This window comes from Paramacrobiotus metropolitanus, unplaced genomic scaffold (genome assembly GCF_019649055.1).
Source record: "Paramacrobiotus metropolitanus isolate TYO unplaced genomic scaffold, Prichtersi_v1.0 Parri_scaffold0000194, whole genome shotgun sequence".
NCBI lineage: Eukaryota > Metazoa > Tardigrada > Eutardigrada > Parachela > Macrobiotidae > Paramacrobiotus > Paramacrobiotus metropolitanus.
Genome location: NW_026570414.1, coordinates 104,140 through 122,528, shown reverse-complemented (window position 1 = coordinate 122,528; position 18,389 = coordinate 104,140). Strand labels below are relative to the sequence as shown.

At 44.6% G+C, this 18,389-nt stretch overlaps 3 protein-coding genes across 6 annotated transcripts; all 3 read right to left on the bottom strand.

Annotated features, from left to right (window-relative positions):
• Positions 1-391: 391 nt before the first annotated feature.
• On the bottom strand, positions 392-4,086 carry LOC129600763 (uncharacterized). 4 transcript variants are annotated; one of them, XM_055499340.1, is made up of 7 exons: positions 3,841-4,086; positions 3,495-3,610; positions 3,129-3,192; positions 2,932-3,038; positions 2,314-2,525; positions 1,200-1,735; positions 392-836 (listed from the first exon to the last, which is right to left on the bottom strand). In XM_055499340.1, exons 1-7 carry the CDS (start codon positions 3,938-3,940, stop codon positions 757-759), a joined length of 1,215 nt encoding a protein of 404 aa, XP_055355315.1. In that variant the 5' UTR covers positions 3,941-4,086; the 3' UTR covers positions 392-756. The 4 variants fall into 4 exon arrangements, with proteins under 4 accessions (XP_055355315.1, XP_055355317.1, XP_055355316.1 ...); XM_055499342.1 differs by having other exon boundaries at positions 396-836; positions 2,314-2,502; positions 3,542-3,610; positions 3,837-4,086; XM_055499341.1 differs by having other exon boundaries at positions 401-836; positions 2,314-2,502; positions 3,837-4,086.
• Positions 4,087-4,903: 817 nt separating this feature from the next.
• LOC129600760 (myelin gene regulatory factor-like A) lies at positions 4,904-8,488 on the bottom strand. The gene is made up of 7 exons (XM_055499331.1): positions 8,132-8,488; positions 7,568-7,950; positions 5,825-5,844; positions 5,693-5,746; positions 5,578-5,619; positions 5,352-5,398; positions 4,904-5,275 (listed from the first exon to the last, which is right to left on the bottom strand). The coding sequence occupies exons 1-7, from the start codon at positions 8,486-8,488 to the stop codon at positions 5,222-5,224; spliced, it is 957 nt and encodes a 318-aa protein (XP_055355306.1). The 3' UTR covers positions 4,904-5,221.
• A 2,865-nt stretch (positions 8,489-11,353) lies between these two features.
• LOC129600761 (mucin-2-like) lies at positions 11,354-15,748 on the bottom strand. The gene is made up of 7 exons (XM_055499332.1): positions 15,270-15,748; positions 15,005-15,181; positions 13,284-14,778; positions 12,692-13,178; positions 12,581-12,600; positions 12,015-12,082; positions 11,354-11,887 (listed from the first exon to the last, which is right to left on the bottom strand). Exons 1-7 carry the CDS (start codon positions 15,508-15,510, stop codon positions 11,763-11,765), a joined length of 2,613 nt encoding a protein of 870 aa, XP_055355307.1. The 5' UTR covers positions 15,511-15,748; the 3' UTR covers positions 11,354-11,762.
• Between the last annotated feature and the right edge of the window lie 2,641 nt (positions 15,749-18,389).

Sequence of the window (18,389 nt, the reverse complement as noted above, 5' to 3'; positions counted from 1 at the left end):
TACGACCACTGTGCTTCCGGTTATTGCTCAGAGAACACGTCCCTAACCTAAAGTTAAAAGCTGCATTAAGAATTTCAACGACCTGTTTCTACCAATACTGAATACATCAACCCGATGCCCCATTGGTATCCCTAAAATGGATGAAGCGAAGAAACCTAACACAAGTAAACCGCAAACGTATCACAGACTGTCCTTTTAACAGGCCAAATTTCATAAATGACTACTCTAATTTTCCCACTGCTCTCGCTGAATTCGAATTTAATACAATATTTTTATTCTGACAAAGTTGCATTACAATGCATGTGAAAGTTCACACGAATTAAATTTACCACTAATCGTGAGCCCATATTCATCCCTGCTCGGCTTGTAATATTATGCCTTAACATATAAACACCTAAATTGCCGCCAGCGTTGACAATGCATCACCATGACGAAACAAAATATTCGTCGAAAAACAGTTCTTATAAAAGGAAAATTACTTCTGGTTAGAATGATTTTTGCGAAATGAGAAACATTATTGAAAAGTTGCCATGTGTGTGTTGCTTTAGGAAACTCATAAACTTTTTGAAATTCGAAATGTGATTCCAACATGAAAAACTTTACTGCCCCAGCTAAAGAACTGTCCGGGAAAAACTTACGCAGTTGTGGGAGCGAAATGTTCATATCTGCTCTGGGCGGTTTTACCTGCGTACAAAGACTAGTACGGAATGAAAACAGCATGCATCCGTTGCACAACGACGAATGAGTTTAACCAGTTTAACCAGTCGTCATAAGTCGTAACAAAAGGTTGATTAAAAAGCCAGAGGACCATCTCACCGGGTGTTGTTTCCGAGGTTCTGAAAACGAAGGTGACACAGTAAAAAAATAATTTCTCAGTCACGTTTTAAGTTGCGCTAATCCCTCCTTGTACGACGGGCGTAAGACCTGCGAATATCGATACGAAAGGTACATATACGAGGGGATGCCATCAGGTAAATAATGCATCTAAATAATCCCTGCACTTGCTGTCGTCAGCCGACTGGAGTACGACGTTGTGGCTATACATGGCGCTTATGCACCGCGCAAGATTTAGCCATATGTACTGCCGCTACGTCATACTCCAACCGGCAGCAAGTACAGGGATGATCTGGATGTGCTATTGACATCCCCTCCTATATTACAACCCGATAGTATGGCAGTTCTAAAAACTTTTTGCGTACTCCGGCATTGATGTCGCTGGTTGTCGCTGATATATAGTCGTGGTTGTCGCAGTGGGCGTGAGTGTCCTCGTGGGCGTTGTGGTCGAAGTGGGCGTTGTAGTCGTGGTAGGGGTTGTTGTAGTGGGCGTGGTCGTTGTTGTCGTGGTAGGTGTCGTTGTTGTCGTCGTGGTGGGTGTGGTCGTTGTCGTAGGCGTGGTGGTTGTTGTCGTGGTCGGTGTCGTTGTTGTCGTCGTAGGGGGCGCGGTCGTTGTCGTGGGCGTTGTCGTTGGCGTGGTGGTTGTTGTCGTGGTCGGTGTCGTTGTTGTCGTCGTAGTGGGCGCGGTCGTTGTCGTGGGCGTTGTCGTTGGCGTGGTGGTTGTTGTCGTGGTCGGTGTCGTTGTTGTCGTCGTAGTGGGCGTGGTCGTTGTCGTAGGCGTGGTGGTTGTTGTCGTGGTCGGTGTCGTTGTTGTCGTCGTAGTGGTTGGTGTGGTCGTTGTGGTGGTTGTTGTAGTTGTCGTCGTCGTTGTGGTTGACGTGGGACTCGGCTCAAAACTAAACTGCAACACAGAGAGTATATTATATAGATGGAGATCGCTGCACACACGCTGGTAATTACTGCGCTTGCGAAGCGCTTTTAAACCAGAGCAAAATCAACTGTGAATTTTTATGCCACGTGTGGGCGTTCTTTGGGGAAAATCGTGATTGGAACGGATAAGCTATGAAGAAGCCACTAAATACTGATAGTATACGAGGACATTTGGGTGCTGTGAACATACCCTGCACGATTAGGCTGCGATGAACAGCCGGCTAAATTTATAGCCGTTTGCATTCAGACTGTAGCGTTGCGAGCTACGGCTAACCAGCTGTTCATCGCAGCCTAATCGTGCAGGGTATGTTCACAGCACCCAAATGTCCTCGTACAGCGGAATTAGTAACATACTATATTTACGTTTTACATAACTGTCGTATAACAACCTTTTATCCACCAGCCGTGCAAAGGCCAGCTCAAAACAGCGGTAATGCTGTGCAAGAATGCAAGTGGACTCATCATTTCATGCGAGAACTGTGATTTCTGGATGACAGCTTTACAAGCTGGTAGATATTACAAGGATTGACCATTATGACCACTACTAACCCATTTTCCAATTGGTTTATCCTGATACATCTTGTAGGTGGCCAGTTGGAGGAAATTACTGTATAATCCTTGCAGATTGCATGGGTATGTACACGATCTCCAATCAGAAGAATACGCATCTTGGCAGTAGCAGCGGTATTCACTGGCCGATACTTTGTAGCAGCAGTTATTCCAGATGGAGGAGCCATACTTCGAAAAATTAGTAAAACCGACTGCCCTTTAATTTCGAATACTGCGATAAATCTTGCATTTTGTTAGTGCTGGCAGCATGGACAACCGTCTTTGGGAAACTGTTCGCGGTTACGCTACCACTTGCAGTTTCTCAGACGTTCTAACTAACAGGAAGCCCTGATACATGTATATGGCTCATAATAATGAGCATAATGTGCAAGATTACAAGTTAGTAGCTGCACTCGATCCAACTGCTTTGCGAATTATTCTGTTGATTGACATAAGTCAGTACGTACACCATGTACACCGACCCATAAAAATTCAAACAGCAGTTGGACCGAGTGCAGCTAACAAGCTAGCAGTTGCTAACCTTAGCCGGAAATCGTAATACAGTATATATAGTCGAACTTAAAGGGGAGTCGGAATAACTAATTTGTCGAAGTTTACATAATATGGATCACAGACGCTGGCCGAAGGCCACAATCCCGGCGGTGTGGTACTGGTCTCATTCAGCGCACGTCCGCAGCCCTTTTCCAGCACCCAGTTTCCATCTCCTACATTGTGGGTCGTGATATATGGGGCGTTACGATTAAAGCCACCCGACCAAGTTAATCGGCGTTGTTTGGCATTTTCTCGTTACCGACCTGCTCGGTCAAAATATCTTGTCAAACATCCCGCACCGAGATCGCAGTTGCCTTTCATCATCATCTGTAAGAATGGTTAGCATTGTAAAATTTCGTTGTGTCTCAGAACGGATGCGACGGCCGATGCATTTCGCATAAGCACGGAAACTGCAAAGGTTAACACCATCGATATTTCTCATGTCCCGGTACAGTATATTCCAAAGAAAAAAAACCTTCCCAAAGATTGGCGGTACCGTCGTGTTGAAGAAACCTGCTTCTTACAATGCCTGGACGCTGCTATGATCAGCGTAAACACCTGATCGTGCAAATTGCGGTTGACTCCACCGCATCATTACTCATAGTTTAAGGGCGGTTAATAAGGTTTACCGAACTGATGGCGCCCCCGTCGGAGCAGGCTGCCGTCGACGGCGTACCGCAAACTTCGCACTTCCATTCGACCTGGGGAGAAGGGGAACAACCCGCTTCACAATGCCGGGCTAAACCTGCAAATCATGAATTGTTGTAGGATGCTGTGCAAAGTGATTGTGCTGTCGCAAGGTTACACTTATATATCAATCACTGTTTTACAAACATATGTTGCGTTCCAGGTTTATACAAAAACCCAAGACAGACGTACGTTTGTATGGCGACACGAATACACAAAAATTGATTTTGGTCGCGCATGAGATAAATATCTGTATAAGCCCGTTCAACTACGCCTATACTTACTTGCCCAGAATAACGAACCACGGCAGGATTACTGCAGGCAAACATAACAATCCAGTCTCCCTTTTAAATCGTGCAGCACGACATCGCCCACTTGGCGCAGACATAAGGAATTTTTTTGTGAACAGGCCGTGTCTAGTTTCCGTGCCTGGCTATTTAAAAAAGAACTTTGTTGTACTGCAAACCAAGGAGAGGTCAATATTATTACTAATTATTTTTGATTCATATTGAACATGATAATAATATGGATTCGTAATAGGCAATGGCTATGGAAGTACTCACGGTAAAGCTAATACTTAATCACTTCACGGCGTGATTTTGTTATTGTTGCTAGGGCTCGTTAGCAGAAATAACACTCTACTGAGTCTACTTTTTCAGACTAGTCTCTGGTTCGCAATAAACCTGTAACTTCCTTTTAACATATACACTGTCTTAGCCTTTTAGGTTTTCCTTCTGAAAATCCTCCTAGCAGACCGAACCTATGTTCCGAGCCAATTTTATCAAAAAATAATCAGATTCAGCCTGTTCGCCAAAACAACCTAATTTGTTTTAGGATCATAATTTAACCAGATATTGCTCTGCTTACAGTGCTAGCGTCAAGATGACGGTTTCCGAAACTCTAGAGCAAAAATTGAAGTGTCTGTTCCTACTTGCTGAACCGATGTAATCCTATCCGTTTGAGCTCATGCCAGCCGCGAAGGATGGCATCGAGGTTGCGACAATCGACTGCCGATTTGTCTGAATGCGATAGGTGTTTCAGCCAGCGCATTAAACCTGTCTCCAGCTGTTTCACGGCATCGGCACAGTTCCTTCTTGTACGTCATTTAAATTCAATAATAATATTTGGATATTGTACTGTAGCAAACGGAAGAAAATCCCAGTCGCAGTTGGTGACCTTTCGAAATGTAAATACATAGATACAAACTTAAGATTATTCTGCTCACTATAATTCAATTCGTTAAACCAGAGTTTTAGACTTGCAAAAGTTTTATTAGGCCAAAAAGAAACGTTCAAAAGAAAGTTTTCTTATGTCTACGCCAGGTGGGCGATGTTGTGCTTCACAACGCAAAAAGGAAACAGGATTGTTATTTCTGACAAATAAAATCTGTCCACACTTCACAATATCAAATACGGCATTAGAGAAAGAAATAACTGCAAATAAAATTTTACACGTATCTGTAAGGAAGTAAACGAGAAAATAAATATAAACACACAATAAGAAATATGCATAACATAGGTAAAACCAACAATTTCCTCCTGGCTGCGCATACGCTTTTGCCTCCCTGGTGACGTTGACCACGTAATCAAGTTCCATTTTGGCAGCGGCCGGTAAACGCCCACAACGTTGATGTGCACGGCATCTCCATCCGGCTGCGAGTGTCGTTATCTTAACTTTTTTTATAGCACCAGTGTGTTAAGGCAATCACGGCGACAACGAACAGCTGTAACATACAAGCATGTCTTAATTACGCATCACCTTTATCGTGTATAGATTTCAAGCGATCTTAGCGGTCTTACCGTAGTGCCCACGGAGATACCAATTGACAGCGCCGGGGTAATGCAACCTGTTCAAAACAAATTCAACAACAAAACTGAATGTTCTATGCAATCATGCAATCAGCGCAAAAATGAGAACAATCGATGTTAAGCTAGGCGCCGCTCCACGCTGATGTTTGACTAAAGCATTTATATTGTTCAGTCGCGGATTGAACGATAACAATTTATTTATTCTTATTGTAAGTACCTGGTACTTTAGTCGTGCCATTCGTATGCAGACTGTATCGCACTGTAAAGGTCATATTCATTGAATTTTCGGCTCCCACAAAGAAGATGGCAGCGTTAGCATGAAGTCGCCTTACCGTATGTGGGCGCCTTGGCTGAATCAGCGTCTCGGACTTGATATTCAGGCGCCTCTGCCCCACAATGCAAAACAGGGTAACCATTTATTGATCGTTACGACAGGAAATGTTAATGAAGAAGAAATGCCCCACCGGGTAATGTTTCGGGTGTACTGAAAAAGGCAAGAGTATCACTTCAGCTATAGTTTACCCACAGCGTCCTTGGATGCTTATTTCTTTTACGGCAGGCATTAGATCTGGGAATATGGTAACTAGGAAAGTGCACTCGCTTTAGGCGGGCACTGCATGACCGAAACGTAGCATGATTATATGATATGTAATCACGTCGCTTGCGCTATACGTCCATTATACGATTTTTGCAACTTTCGATTTAGAACTATTTGCGGTACTTTGTGTCCTGCAGAGCTGCCGCAAATTAGTAAGGTGACTTAACAATTTTGCTGCAGCTCTGCAGGCTAAAGTACTGTAAATAGTGCCAAATACGACATTTCTAAGTTTGGCATTGCCGGGTGGTTTTACTCGTTATAGATTTTCGCTGTACTTCGTAACATCCACTTTACTAAGGTGGACGAAGCACATAAAAAATCTATAACCGGTAAAACCGCCCGTACAGATTAAACACTTCGTTGTACCTAAAACTGCATAAATTTTGCCTGGCCAATGTTTTAGCTGTGGCATTAATGTTATTCATGCTGGACTCACATTTCGGATCTCAAACAATGGGCTACTTATTGCCACACACACGATCGTAAGCTTTTCGGTAACAATGCTTCTCATTTCGCACCGATAATTTTAATCAGAAGTAATTTTTCTATTATTAAGGATTATTAAGGATAAGTAAATAAGGATTAATCTTCGATGAATGTTTTTGTTTTTCGTCTTGGTTATGCATTGTGAACGCTGTGGCAGGTTAGGTATTCAGCAGACAGGTAATGGATTATTGCAGAAACCATGATTTCCGCTTCGTGTTCCACCTTTCTTGCCAAAGGTTGGCTCTTTGACGACGGGCTGGTCTTGGTAAAAGGGGACGGTATGGAAAGAGTTTTCGAAGGCCATTACACCCAGTCTCAGTGGCAAATTTTGAAAATCCCCTAACGCCGGCATCCTTGGACCACAATACGAAGAACTGTTTTTTGACATAGCGGATGGCTGTGCCAGTAACAGAGGCTATTGTTAAGCAGCAGTTTTAAAAGTGTATCTACAGTAGTATGTATAATAAAAGCGGCAACTTGTCTAATTTTGCCTTGCTTTTATTTCGCCGAAAAAAATACATCGCATATCGACCAATACACCAGACCAGGTGGCAGGTAGTGCTTTATCATCGACCGGCTAAAGTGCAGCATTCAAAAGTAGAATTAGCGAAATACGCAAATTTGCGAAAAATGCGGCAGTTTGCAATAGCCGCCTCCTAGTCGGACTACGGAACGGCTACTGATATATTTCTGGCCATTGATATTGCTACTTTCGCATTTTTCCCAAATTATTTGATATGTGCATGGTGATAATACTGACCATTGCATACATACAGCTAACAGTAAGGCACCAAAGGGCATCGGTACCTAAGAAATGACACCACGGCTCGTAATATCCGTGAGTATAAACGGCCACTGGCCCTTCCTATTTTATATGTGGTGACCGACCGACGGATACCGCCAGTTACGTAAGGTGGGAGTATATACGGCCACGGCGCATGTGTTCATTCGATAGAAAAGGCAATTGCGCATGTGTGCATTTAGTGGCGGTGACCGACGGACGGACACCACATTTCCATTATCACTGAACATAGAAGACCTTCGCTACGCTTCGGTCGATAAAACCTTTTTACACACATAAACTATGACCCACTCGATGCCGATATCACGAGGTTTGGCTTACTCTGGCGTTAACGTCGCTGTAGAAGTCGCCGCGGTTGTTGACGTGACCACTATGGTGGGCATGGCGATTGTGGTTGGTGTTGTAGAGGTTGTCGTTGGTTCGGCCCTGGTGCTGGAGGGCATGATTGATGCTTTGCTTGTCGTCGGAGGCGTTATTGTGGATGTAGTGAACGTGCCGTGGTGGTTGTCGTTGGTTCGGTGGTGATCGTGCTGGTTTCCATCGCAGTAGTAGTTGTTATAGTTGTGGTTAATGGTTTCATCGTTGTGGTCGTCGTAGTGCTCGTTGTGGTGCTCTTTGCGATGCACGTCGTAGTACTCGCCGTACTGCTCGTTGTGCTGCTCGTTGTTGTGCTCGTTATGGTGCTCGTTATGGTGGTCGTTGGACTGGGAATAAAACTAAACTGCAGCACATACCGGTCACTGCAGATCGACATTTCAGACTCGAAAAACAGCAAAAGAAATTTACAAGGCTTTCAGCGTGGTTTGTGCGATCAACGTTGGCTTCAGAATCGAATTACTTGTACCAGCTTTATAACAGTTCCCAAAACCACCAGCGTTGACTAACCCACTGTCCGATTGGTCGATCCTGATATAATTTGTAGATGGCCAGTTGCAGGAAATTAATGTACAATCCACGGAAATTGCATGCGTATGTGGATGTGATCTGGTCTGCCGTAGTATCTTCATTGAGGCAGTAGCAGCGATATTCACTGACAGATACTTTGTAGCAGCAGTGGGTAAAGGTGTGCTGTGAATCAAATGGATAATCCATATTACAGATCGTGGACGGGGGCAAGAATCCCGGCGGTATGGTACTGGTCTGGCCCAAACCATGTCCGCAGCCCTGCTCCAGCACCCAGTTCCCGTCTCCTTCATATATTGCCCCGACAGTCTGTGAGGCACTACGGTTAGTGTCTGGCATTGGGCTTCCGTGCTGTCCGTTACTGACCTGCGCGATCGTAATATCACGTCAAACATCCCGCTGTCAGGTTGCACTGACTTTGCCTCATCTTCACCTGTTATAATGTTGTCAGATAACCTGTGAGTCAATCAGCGACAGGGATTTGACAGCCGAAGGTCCATAAGACGCTGACGAATAATAAGTAGGTCATAATTTATAAATTATGCTTAACAGTGGCTGTACAGGCGCTATCGCCAAAGGTTATGAGTGATCCAACTAATTCTGCTGTAGCCAAAGCACTTTGTATTTTATAAGCACTGCGCAAACCCAAAGCATTTGTGTTAAAAGCAGATGAGCGCTGAATACCTCGATGCTATCGCAATGGCCAACACGTTTATTTACGGGCTTAACCGGAGACGGCAATATTTAAATTGGAAATACTCGTTTCGCTTGGGGATATGCCTCGCTTGGGATGTAACGTGTGTCGACAGATATTACAGTAAGCTTACCGCTGCATCAGCGGTGGTACAAGCGGGAAAAAAAATTCCACCTTTATTCTTATTTGGAAGGGCGATACATTTGTTGACCGATTACTTTTTGAGACAATGGGCCCTTGGGGACCATCGGCAATCGCCATTGTCAGAGAGTTGGACAAGAGAATTCTACAGCATACAGGAGAATGCCGTACGCATGAATTCCTGCGCCAGAGTCTATTGCTGGAGATTCAACGTGGAAATGCGGCCTCTATTCTTGGGAGTGGGAACAATGGACGGAGTGAAAATTAAACAAAATTTTGCTGTAATGACTGTAATTTTGTTGTTTATCTTATTAGATCTATGCAATGCTTTTTCGATGTAAAATAGCAACCGGAAATAATGCAAGGGCACCGGATGGCCGCATTCGAAGTCATGAACATCACACCATTCCCTCCTGCCACCGGCAGGGTTGACAAAAGCTCACTAACTAAACTAAAAATCTAAACTAAAACTAAAAATCTAAAAATCTCTAAAGCAGACGTACGCATGATCGGTGGAAACGATTATTGTGACCATATCCTGCCAAGACCAGACTTCCATGATCGGCCGGGTTTAGCTTTAGGACACAACGCTACTAGCATCATGGCGCAAACGCAAAACCAATCGACGCACATGGCTCATACAGACAGTACGGGTGGTTACCGCATCCAGTCGGGCAGGGCATGGTCACAGCGACCATCGGTCCTCGTATAGCGCGATTTGTATATATGACAAATAGATATCCAAAGCGGGTGAAAATCAACCATTGCTGAGTAAAGTGTGGATCAAAATTTATGAAATATACAAAGTTAGAAAGTGGACTTCAAAAATATTCATTAAACATTTAAAATGTGAAGTAGAACCCTTACACGCAGCCAAAACCCGTGACAGTTTCTCGTGCACGCTGCCAGCATCTGAGGTACGCAGCGGACTCAAAAAGGTCACCGGAACACGCACCCTATGCCCGTGTTTACCCGTGCGCGAAGCAATAATGTATTACTACCGCTGTACCGCAAAAGGTCACGCTGGCATCCGTCGTCTTGTGCACCTAACCCTGCTTCATAGACGTGCCATATACAGTGTAGCACCTACGGAACTGCTGGCGCCATTGTCGGAGCATTCAGCCAACGATGTCGTACCACAGGCATGGCAGTTCCACTCATCTCTGGGATCCCGTCCTTCACAGTGCCGTGTCAAATCTTCAAAAAAGTGTCGCATATATACTATGTGGAAAACTCAATTAATACGCATAGTAATCAATCATATTAATCAGTCAATCCGGATTCCGGGGGACTACTGAAATTCAGTTGAAAATTTACACCTGTCGATTTATGGGATGGCTAAATGTGCATGAGCAAATAAAGATAATGCGCTGATTTAAACCATGCAACTATCGTGTGAACGTAAAGCAGAATTGCAGGAGCGGAAAACTAGAAATGGCGGTGGATACGGGACCAACACATGAACTCTTCATCGCAATAAAGAGGACGCCGACAAAGCGTCCGCTCAGGTACCCGCAAAAGACGCAGTTATGTTCGAAAATCATCTGAAAACTGAAACCAGTCAGGTTTGCCTTTACTGCGTCCGCAGTAAGCGCCTGACATGCGATTAAAAAAATGCAGCGTATGCGTTCCGAATAAAGGCAAGGAAAGATACAGGGGGCAGTCAGTGGACACAGAAAAATGTCGGCATTGGTTTTGGAACGGCAAATGATGGTAGGCAGTCACTGCCCATTGTCTACCGTAATAAACTGCACGAAAGGGTAGAGTTTCTTGTGCCAGCAAATGCATTTGGTGACTCGTTTCTACGAGTAATTTACAAGAGAATGTAGACCTCCGCTTTATGCGGCGAGCATAAATACAGTTCATTTCCTCTTACAGTAGATATAGCGTTAGCTCATGGTGTCAAGCCTATACTTGCCAAAAGTGACGAACCACGGCAGCACTGTCGCAGGCAGAATTAGCAATCCAGTCTCGCATTTGCATCGCGGAGGGCGTTGTTTGCGTTGTCCACCAACATAATGAAATATTCAGGGAAACGAACAGAAAAGTTTTTCTGTTTCGAAGGTAATAAACAAAAAAATATTTTGCAGCTTGTTGTGCTTTGTAATCCAAAGAAAATGAGGCAGATCGTGCACTATGGTATTGCTACTATTGTACTATTGTATTCAAGATAAGAAGAGGAATAACATACTTAGCTAATGATATAAAGGTCATATGCATAATTAGATGTCTGACGTATACATACGGTACGAACAGTACGTACTTAAACTTGCTCCAGCCACAATGTTGAACGCAGAGCTTCCTTCGTCTGATAATTCGCTTGTTGTTGCTATGCATTTCCGTTACATACAAAATAACAAAATAGTATTTCGGGAAAACCTGGACTACCATAATAGTAAAACACATAAAATTAATTATTTCTTACTGTTTAAGGACTTCGTATCAGAGTCGAAAGTTTCTCTGTGTATCACCAAGAAAGCTTCCAGTAACAGATTGCTGAGATACTGTATTACAGTTTGTTGAGAAGAAACAAGTTCACGAAACGTGTGCATCGACATTTTAAAATACTTACCAGAAAACCAGCGCTACTAACTAACCTATAATTAGTAAAATTTAGCTATAAGTTCAAGAACATAAACCAGTAACGTGCTCCTGCTAAAAAGTCCCTCGCATTACGATGCCGATGTGCTAGCTTAAACCAAAGACAGTACTGACACAAGGTACTAATGTTTAAGTTTTGACAGGCACCCCGAATGATTGCTGTTCTTAGCATCCCTGTTATCCGGTATCTCCGCACGGTCGCTTGGGAACGCTGGGAGCAATGCCGTCAGTGACCATTTGTATCCAGCCCAAGGTTGGCGTATCGATAACATCTTCGACGATTGTTCCATATTCTTCGTTCGCTGCAAAACACAGGCAACACATACATATTTACGATATTCCGAGCCCTTGCTAGTGCAATAGATTGACTAATCGATATTATAAAATCTAACATGAACTGTATAATATGCGAAATCAAGGTGACCTTACTCCAGCATCCCGCATCGACCTGAAGACCAACCAATCGGGGTGTAGCTGTTGCGTTATCCCGACACATCCTAAAACACATCTCTTTTTCACATCAGCATTACAAAATTAAATTTTATTGCATAGTTTCGAAAATAGTATGTACTCACAATTACGTAGAATTGTGAGAGTGCAATATTCTCGCTTAAGGAGACGTAATTTCGGGAACAAAATTAGTGAGTAGCGTGTCGTACGTTGGGCGACCGGTTAATTTCTTCCTCTTGGAAAAAAGGTAAATGCTTCGTTATAATGCATATCGCGCATACATGCACTTCTCTGTTTAGTCCCAGTACTGAGGGCGTATGCGTACGTGTTCCGGGTTGCAGATTTTATCATGATTTAAATATTTTGAACTGCGGACCGACTGGCTAATTTCGGCTATTTCTTATCCTGCGGTACATTATTACGTATGTATCGCTATGGTCGATAGTACTGATACTCGACAGTCGACGGGTTCGATATTATATTATTATTATGATTTACGATTTTGTATTCTTATTACAATGAAGCGCTATCATTACGGTACTTACAACGGCGCTCCAGTTCCATACTGAAAAGCAAATAAACAGTGCATCAGCATATGGCAGAAATAATCAAATTAATGCAATGTGCCAGTGAAGAAACATAGATGCTTCCCTTACCATACACCCCGTGCTTCGTGTGGATCCACCGGCGCAAAATCCCGTCAGGGAGGGCCCGTGGAGGTAGCGGGCATGCAGAGGCTGCGTGAGTTCCGTATGTTTATCGATGCAAGAACGGATATCCCAGGGTGCTTGTGGAACACTCTCATAACTTAAAAATTGTGTGTCCTTCCACGACCAGCCGATGTACCCGTACAGTTCACACTTTCCGGTGTAGGCGTGGTCCCGATAGTAACTGGCATCTGAGAGAGGTATATCCTGCCGCCTATCGGAGAAGCACACCGGGCAGGCCCGCTGCATATTGAGAGGCTGTTCGAGCTCCAGCAGGACCAATAGACGATCGGGGTAGCGGTTGGTTGTGCGCAGCTGGTCGTCATCTTGAAAAAAGATTCTTTTAACCGCGCTGTACTGCGCCTTGGGGTCCATTGGGGAATCAGCAACCCTCACTCCAAGATTAGGCTCGGCCTTGCGCGTTTTCGGGTCACGCCTGTACCACAGGAAAGCGTTAGTTATGTAGAAAGCACAGTTTATAACCGTGTAACCGTTCATGCATGAAAGCCGAACTTAGCGGAAACGGCATCATGAGACATACAATACACCGCTGGAAACCGTCAACACCATAGTGGCGTTGATAATCACGCCGGCAGGGAACCCCACGGTTTTTCTCCATCGCGATGAGTAGCCCTGGCTGTTAAAGGTGTCCAGGAGCGGGTCTGGGTCACAGGATGGCGAAATGTAGTGTCCGATGTCCACAATAAAACAGCCGACTGCGGGATTGTACGTCGGATCCAACGACCTACCACAACTGGGGAACAGCGGCAAAGGAGGATTCGGAGGGGTGTCATTGCACGGCTTAACGGTTATGTTTGGCGTACTGACTGGAGGAACATCGGTCGGCGTGGTTGTGTACCACGTGGTGCTATTTGGCGTAAACGTTACCGTTGGTGGCGTGTATGTCACCGTTCCAGTGGTAGTGGAAACCGATGGAGTCGTAGTGGGGATAGGCGGTGGATATGTTCCTGTTCCGGTGGTAGACGGAATCGACGGTGTCGTGGTACTGCTGGGTGATGGATATGTCCCCGTTCCGGTAGTGGGTGGTAGGGAAGGTGTGGTTGTGTTGGAGGGTGGTGGATATGTCCCTGTTCCGGTGGTACTGGGAGTTGGCCATGTGGTGGTACTGGAAGGAGGCGGATATGTTAACGTCCCGGTGGTAGACGGAATCGACGGTGTCGTGGTGTTTTCAGGTGGTGGATATGTCCCAGTTCCGGTGGTACTGGGAGTCGGCGGTGTGGTGGTACTGGAAGCAGGCGGATATGTTAACGTCCCGGTGGTAGACGGAATCGACGGTGTAGTTGTGCGGCTGGGTGGCGGATATGTCCCTGTCCCGGTGGTTGATGGAACCGGGGGTGTCGTGGTGTTAATGGGAGGAGGATACGTTCCCGTTCCGGTGGTACTTTCAGTTGGCGGTGTCTTAGTACTGCTAGGTGGCGGATATGTCTCCGTTCCGGTGGTGCTTGGAATCGACGGTGTCGAAGTGCGGCTAGGTGGTGGGTTTGTATCGGTCCCGGTGGTTGGTGGTAACGACGGTGTGGTCGAGCCCGTTGGTACCGTCACGGGTGGTGGAGTGGCTGTTGTCGTGGTGTTGGGCGGAGTCGAAGTGGTGGTGGAGGTCGTATTACAGGGTGGCGCTGGTGGCGGCGGTGGTGTCATCGTCGTGTTGGTTGGAGGGTTCGGTGGTGTCACGGTCGTGTTTGGCGTGGGAGGAGTCGTCGTGGGCCACCGCGATGTGGTCGACGACCTTGTTGGTGGAGTGAGTGTCCCACTCGTCGTTGTATGGTTCGGGGTGGTCGATGTGCTAGTCTGCGTCATGGATGTGGTGGTCGTATCAGTGGAAGACGTGGTAGAGGGCGTTGGCGTCGTCGTGGCATTAGGGGTCATTGTGGGCGTGCCTGGAGTGAGCGTTATCGTCTCGGTCGTACCAGATGGTGGTGTCACCGTATGCGGTGTTCGTGGAGTAGTTCTTGATGGTGGTGTAGGAGTTGTCGATGGGGGAGTTGGTTTAGATACGCAGCAGGTCTCCGGCGGCTCTGGATATACCCCAATGATATAGTTTGAGTAAAAGTCGTACAAAACGGATATCTTTGGCTGTTCAAGCATTTACAATAATTTTAATATTTTAAAATTATTAAGACCTAATTGCACAAAATCATTTATTTTGTGGAATTAGGTCTTGATAAATTTGTGTAGTTCGCGGTCTTTGACCTTTTCGGAAATCCTTAATTTACAATGGACATAAACACGGATGTACTGTACCTTCAAGAGCATGGGCTTTAAAAATCTCCGGTAATGCACTGTCGGTGCTAGTGCCATAACAGCACGAGTGTGAACGGACATTACAGATTTCACATTTTACATTGAATTTGGTATGATTCAGTCCAAATCGCTCACAACCATCCCAAAGTTCACTGTCGCGCACGCATACACCTCCGTCTGCTTGCAAAAAAACTTCGTCAATTAATAAATCCCGCTCTTGATTTTGCCGAAAGAATTCCGTCACTATATAGTATATAGTACGTACCTGTGATGACCCTATCACGGAAGGCTCTATTAGGAAAAAACTCATCGCGATACAACCAACAGGATTTAGGTTCAGACACATCCAAAACAGCAGATGAGCCCAAGCCGTCTTTTCCAGAACGAAGGCGTGGTAATTTTACAGCATGAGCGAATGGCAAATTCCGGTCAGTACAGTACGCAATTAAAGACACAATCAGTACGACAGTTTTTCGGTTCATAATACAAATAGCTGTAATACCCATAACAATTGGCAGAATTCGCTTTGGTGTTTCTTGTGCAGATAGGGCGGATAATATAGCTTACTCCATGGAATATTTTTCTAGTGCAATATGTCGGATAATTCGTGTGGAATATAAGTGGTGTTAATTCACAACATCACACATTAAGAGATATTTCAAGGTGATTTGGTTTACAGCAAAAATTAATATTAACAGTCATAACTATTATGGTATCGTTGTACGAGTAGCGCTGGGTAGACGCTCAGTACTTCGGTTTCACAAGCTTGTGCGCACTGCTATTGCTTAGCATTAATTTCGAAATCTAGTAAGTATCAATACAGACTGCAGTTCAAGCACTGTAACCAAAACACCTTTACTGGCATTCCGTATTAGCTTATCAAAGTACGTGCACCATTTATGCACAGCTATATACTGCGAATAATACTGTAAGTATATAGAAGCGGAATTCATTGTCGTGTTACACACCCTCCCTGTAATGCTCCAGTCATCCACCTGCCCGATCCTGAAGCAAACAATCGTTTCGCGAGCACAAACGGATACAGATTTCGAGCATCCAGCGGATCGCCTAGCGAATTCCAGAAACTGTTTAATTGAAAATGGCTATAACTTTATTCAGCCAACACCCGCGGCAACTTTTTAGGTGTAAAAATCTTCTTAAATTTTTCTTCATCTTCTGACGCACTGGCTCGCAGAATCCATTCCACCACCAGATCCTGTTTTAACAAGATCTGGTTCTGGATGAAAGATCTGTTATAACAGGGCGTGGTTTATAAGATATGGCAGTCAAAGCGTCAAAAGGCGAAGAAGCATTTGGGAAGATTTTTGATACCAAAAACGTTAAAAGTAAAGTATGAAGAATGAAGCGTTTTGAATAAAGCCAGTTTAGTTATAGCCAGTTTGAATTCATCAGTTTTTGAAATTCGCAAAGCGATCCGCTGTTTGCTCTAAATCTGTATCCGTTTGCGCTATGCGTCGGCACACCGACAACTCGCTGACGGTCATCTTGCTGACCGACAACTTGCTGACGACTATTTGCTGACCGACAAATGTTGACCCGACAGTTTGTTGAAACAAAAAATCGCTGAACGACAGTTCGCTGACACCGACGATTTGCTGACGATATTTTGTTGACTGACAGAATGTTTACCCGACGACTTGCTAAATTGTTGACCGACATTTTACTGACCGACGTCTAATGGAAATACCGACAACTCGCTGACCCCAAATTTACTGCGCAATGTGAGCACCGGGTACCAGGCGTCCGTCCAGGGCGGGTGCTTCATGGTGAAGTTGCAGAACTGTGCTGTTAGCAGCGGCAAGTAGTTTGTTACCCATCAAATCCTAAGAAACCTAAGAAACCGGTGTAATTATCAAAACATTTCTAAAAGTTTTTAATAAATAATTGTTATTGGCTGAAACAATAACATACTCGTGAACTTAATACCGCGTAATAAATGGCAAAAAGTTATAATTCACTTATAACTGTCATAGTATTGCTTCCTTTTTATGAAACCAGCGAAGATTCCAGTTTTCGCGTAAATATCGCTAATATGCGTTGAACTGGTCAGCAAATTGTCGGTCAGCAATTTTTCGTCTTCTACAAGTTGTCGGTCAGCGAGTTGTCGATTACCGACATTTCGCTGACCGACAAGTAAGCTGTCGTTCAGCAAATTAGTTTCTGCAAGATGTCGGTCAGAAAGTTGTGTTAGTCAGCAACACGTCGGTCATCAAGTTGTCGGTCAGCGAAATGAAGGTCATAGAGTTGTCGTGCTACACGATCTCGTTCGAAATCATGCCTTCGGATCGGGCTGGGGTTTACAGTTTGCGCCATCTGTGCGGTGCTGTTCCTTCTCGTTACAACTGCAGCTCAGTTTAAAAAGTCACCGTCATCTGTGCCATTTGTGCGGTGCTGTTCCTTCTCGTTAAAACTGCAGCTCAGTTCAAAAAGTCACCGTATTGCAGCAAACAGTGTATGAGTAGAGTACATACCAACAGACTGCGCTGAGTTTCGCCGCCGTAGGGAGTAGTACAAGTTAATTTAGTAACAGCACACGCGAGATCCCACACGCGCCTACTCCCTGTGAACTATGAAGCCGTACATGTAACCCGGTTTCATAATTCCGATTTCCACCGGCACCTACCTAAACGTTATTAAATATTGAATTAAGCGTTACAACCCCAACAAAATCGAGTTTTGCTGTCTGTTTTGTTGGGAGTGCCGTCTGATACTGTCATAAAAATGATGTCACTCATTCAGTGTCAGAAGCAGCACGTAACATAGCATAGGCGAATTTAACTCCCTTGGACGGGAGGGCTACTTAGAACGTGGAAGCTAAAGGTAAAAAAACAATCTGCTGGAAAAATTGCTAGAAATTTGGTATAAAGTAGTAAATTGGTTCGAATATTTTTACCACAATTTGTCATTTCAAAAATGTCATGAACGGGGCATTTTATTAATTTTTACTATGAGTATGCATTTTTGACTGTGACCTTTATTACTACGTTAGTATTGTCATTTGTCCTCATATATACTGCAACAGCAGCCGGTTAAACTGCTGTTCTAGTGGGATGGTTAATCCACCGTACCACGATGTAGCGGCTGTTAAGGCTAACTGACAATCAAAAGGCTGGCACGATCAGCAGCGATGACCTGGCAATTACAAACCGGAAGTACAGCAGCCGGTTAAACTGCTGTTCTAGTGGGATGGTTAATCCACCGTACCACGATGTAGCGGCTGTTAAGGCTAACTGACAATCAAAAGGCTGGCACGATCAGCAGCGATGCTGACCGGAAGTAAGGTGGCAATTACACAACTACTGTGTGGGAGATGAGATGATTCATCTCGAAGTGTTTACAAACAACAAACGCAAGACACGGCAGT

Coding starts and splice junctions, on each gene's coding strand:
- LOC129600763 (XM_055499339.1), bottom strand. CDS start 3,940: ATGTCTGCGCCAAGTGGGCGATGTCGTGCTGCACGATTTAAAAGGGAG. Junction 3,039..3,128: donor AAGATATTTTGACCGAGCAG/GTCGGTAACGAG, acceptor CCCACAATGTAG/GAGATGGAAACTGGGTGCTG. Junction 2,503..2,931: donor GCGTCTGTGATCCATATTAT/GTAAACTTCGAC, acceptor AATTTTTCGAAG/TATGGCTCCTCCATCTGGAA.
- LOC129600760 (XM_055499331.1), bottom strand. CDS start 8,488: ATGCCAGACACTAACCGTAGTGCCTCACAGACTGTCGGGGCAATATAT. Junction 7,951..8,131: donor ATCGACCAATCGGACAGTGG/GTTAGTCAACGC, acceptor TTTTATTCCCAG/TCCAACGACCACCATAACGA. Junction 5,620..5,692: donor AGCCAAGGCGCCCACATACG/GTAAGGCGACTT, acceptor TGACCTTTACAG/TGCGATACAGTCTGCATACG.
- LOC129600761 (XM_055499332.1), bottom strand. CDS start 15,510: ATGGGTATTACAGCTATTTGTATTATGAACCGAAAAACTGTCGTACTG. Junction 13,179..13,283: donor ACGGTTTCCAGCGGTGTATT/GTATGTCTCATG, acceptor CCTGTGGTACAG/GCGTGACCCGAAAACGCGCA. Junction 11,888..12,014: donor GGTCGATGCGGGATGCTGGA/GTAAGGTCACCT, acceptor TGTGTTTTGCAG/CGAACGAAGAATATGGAACA.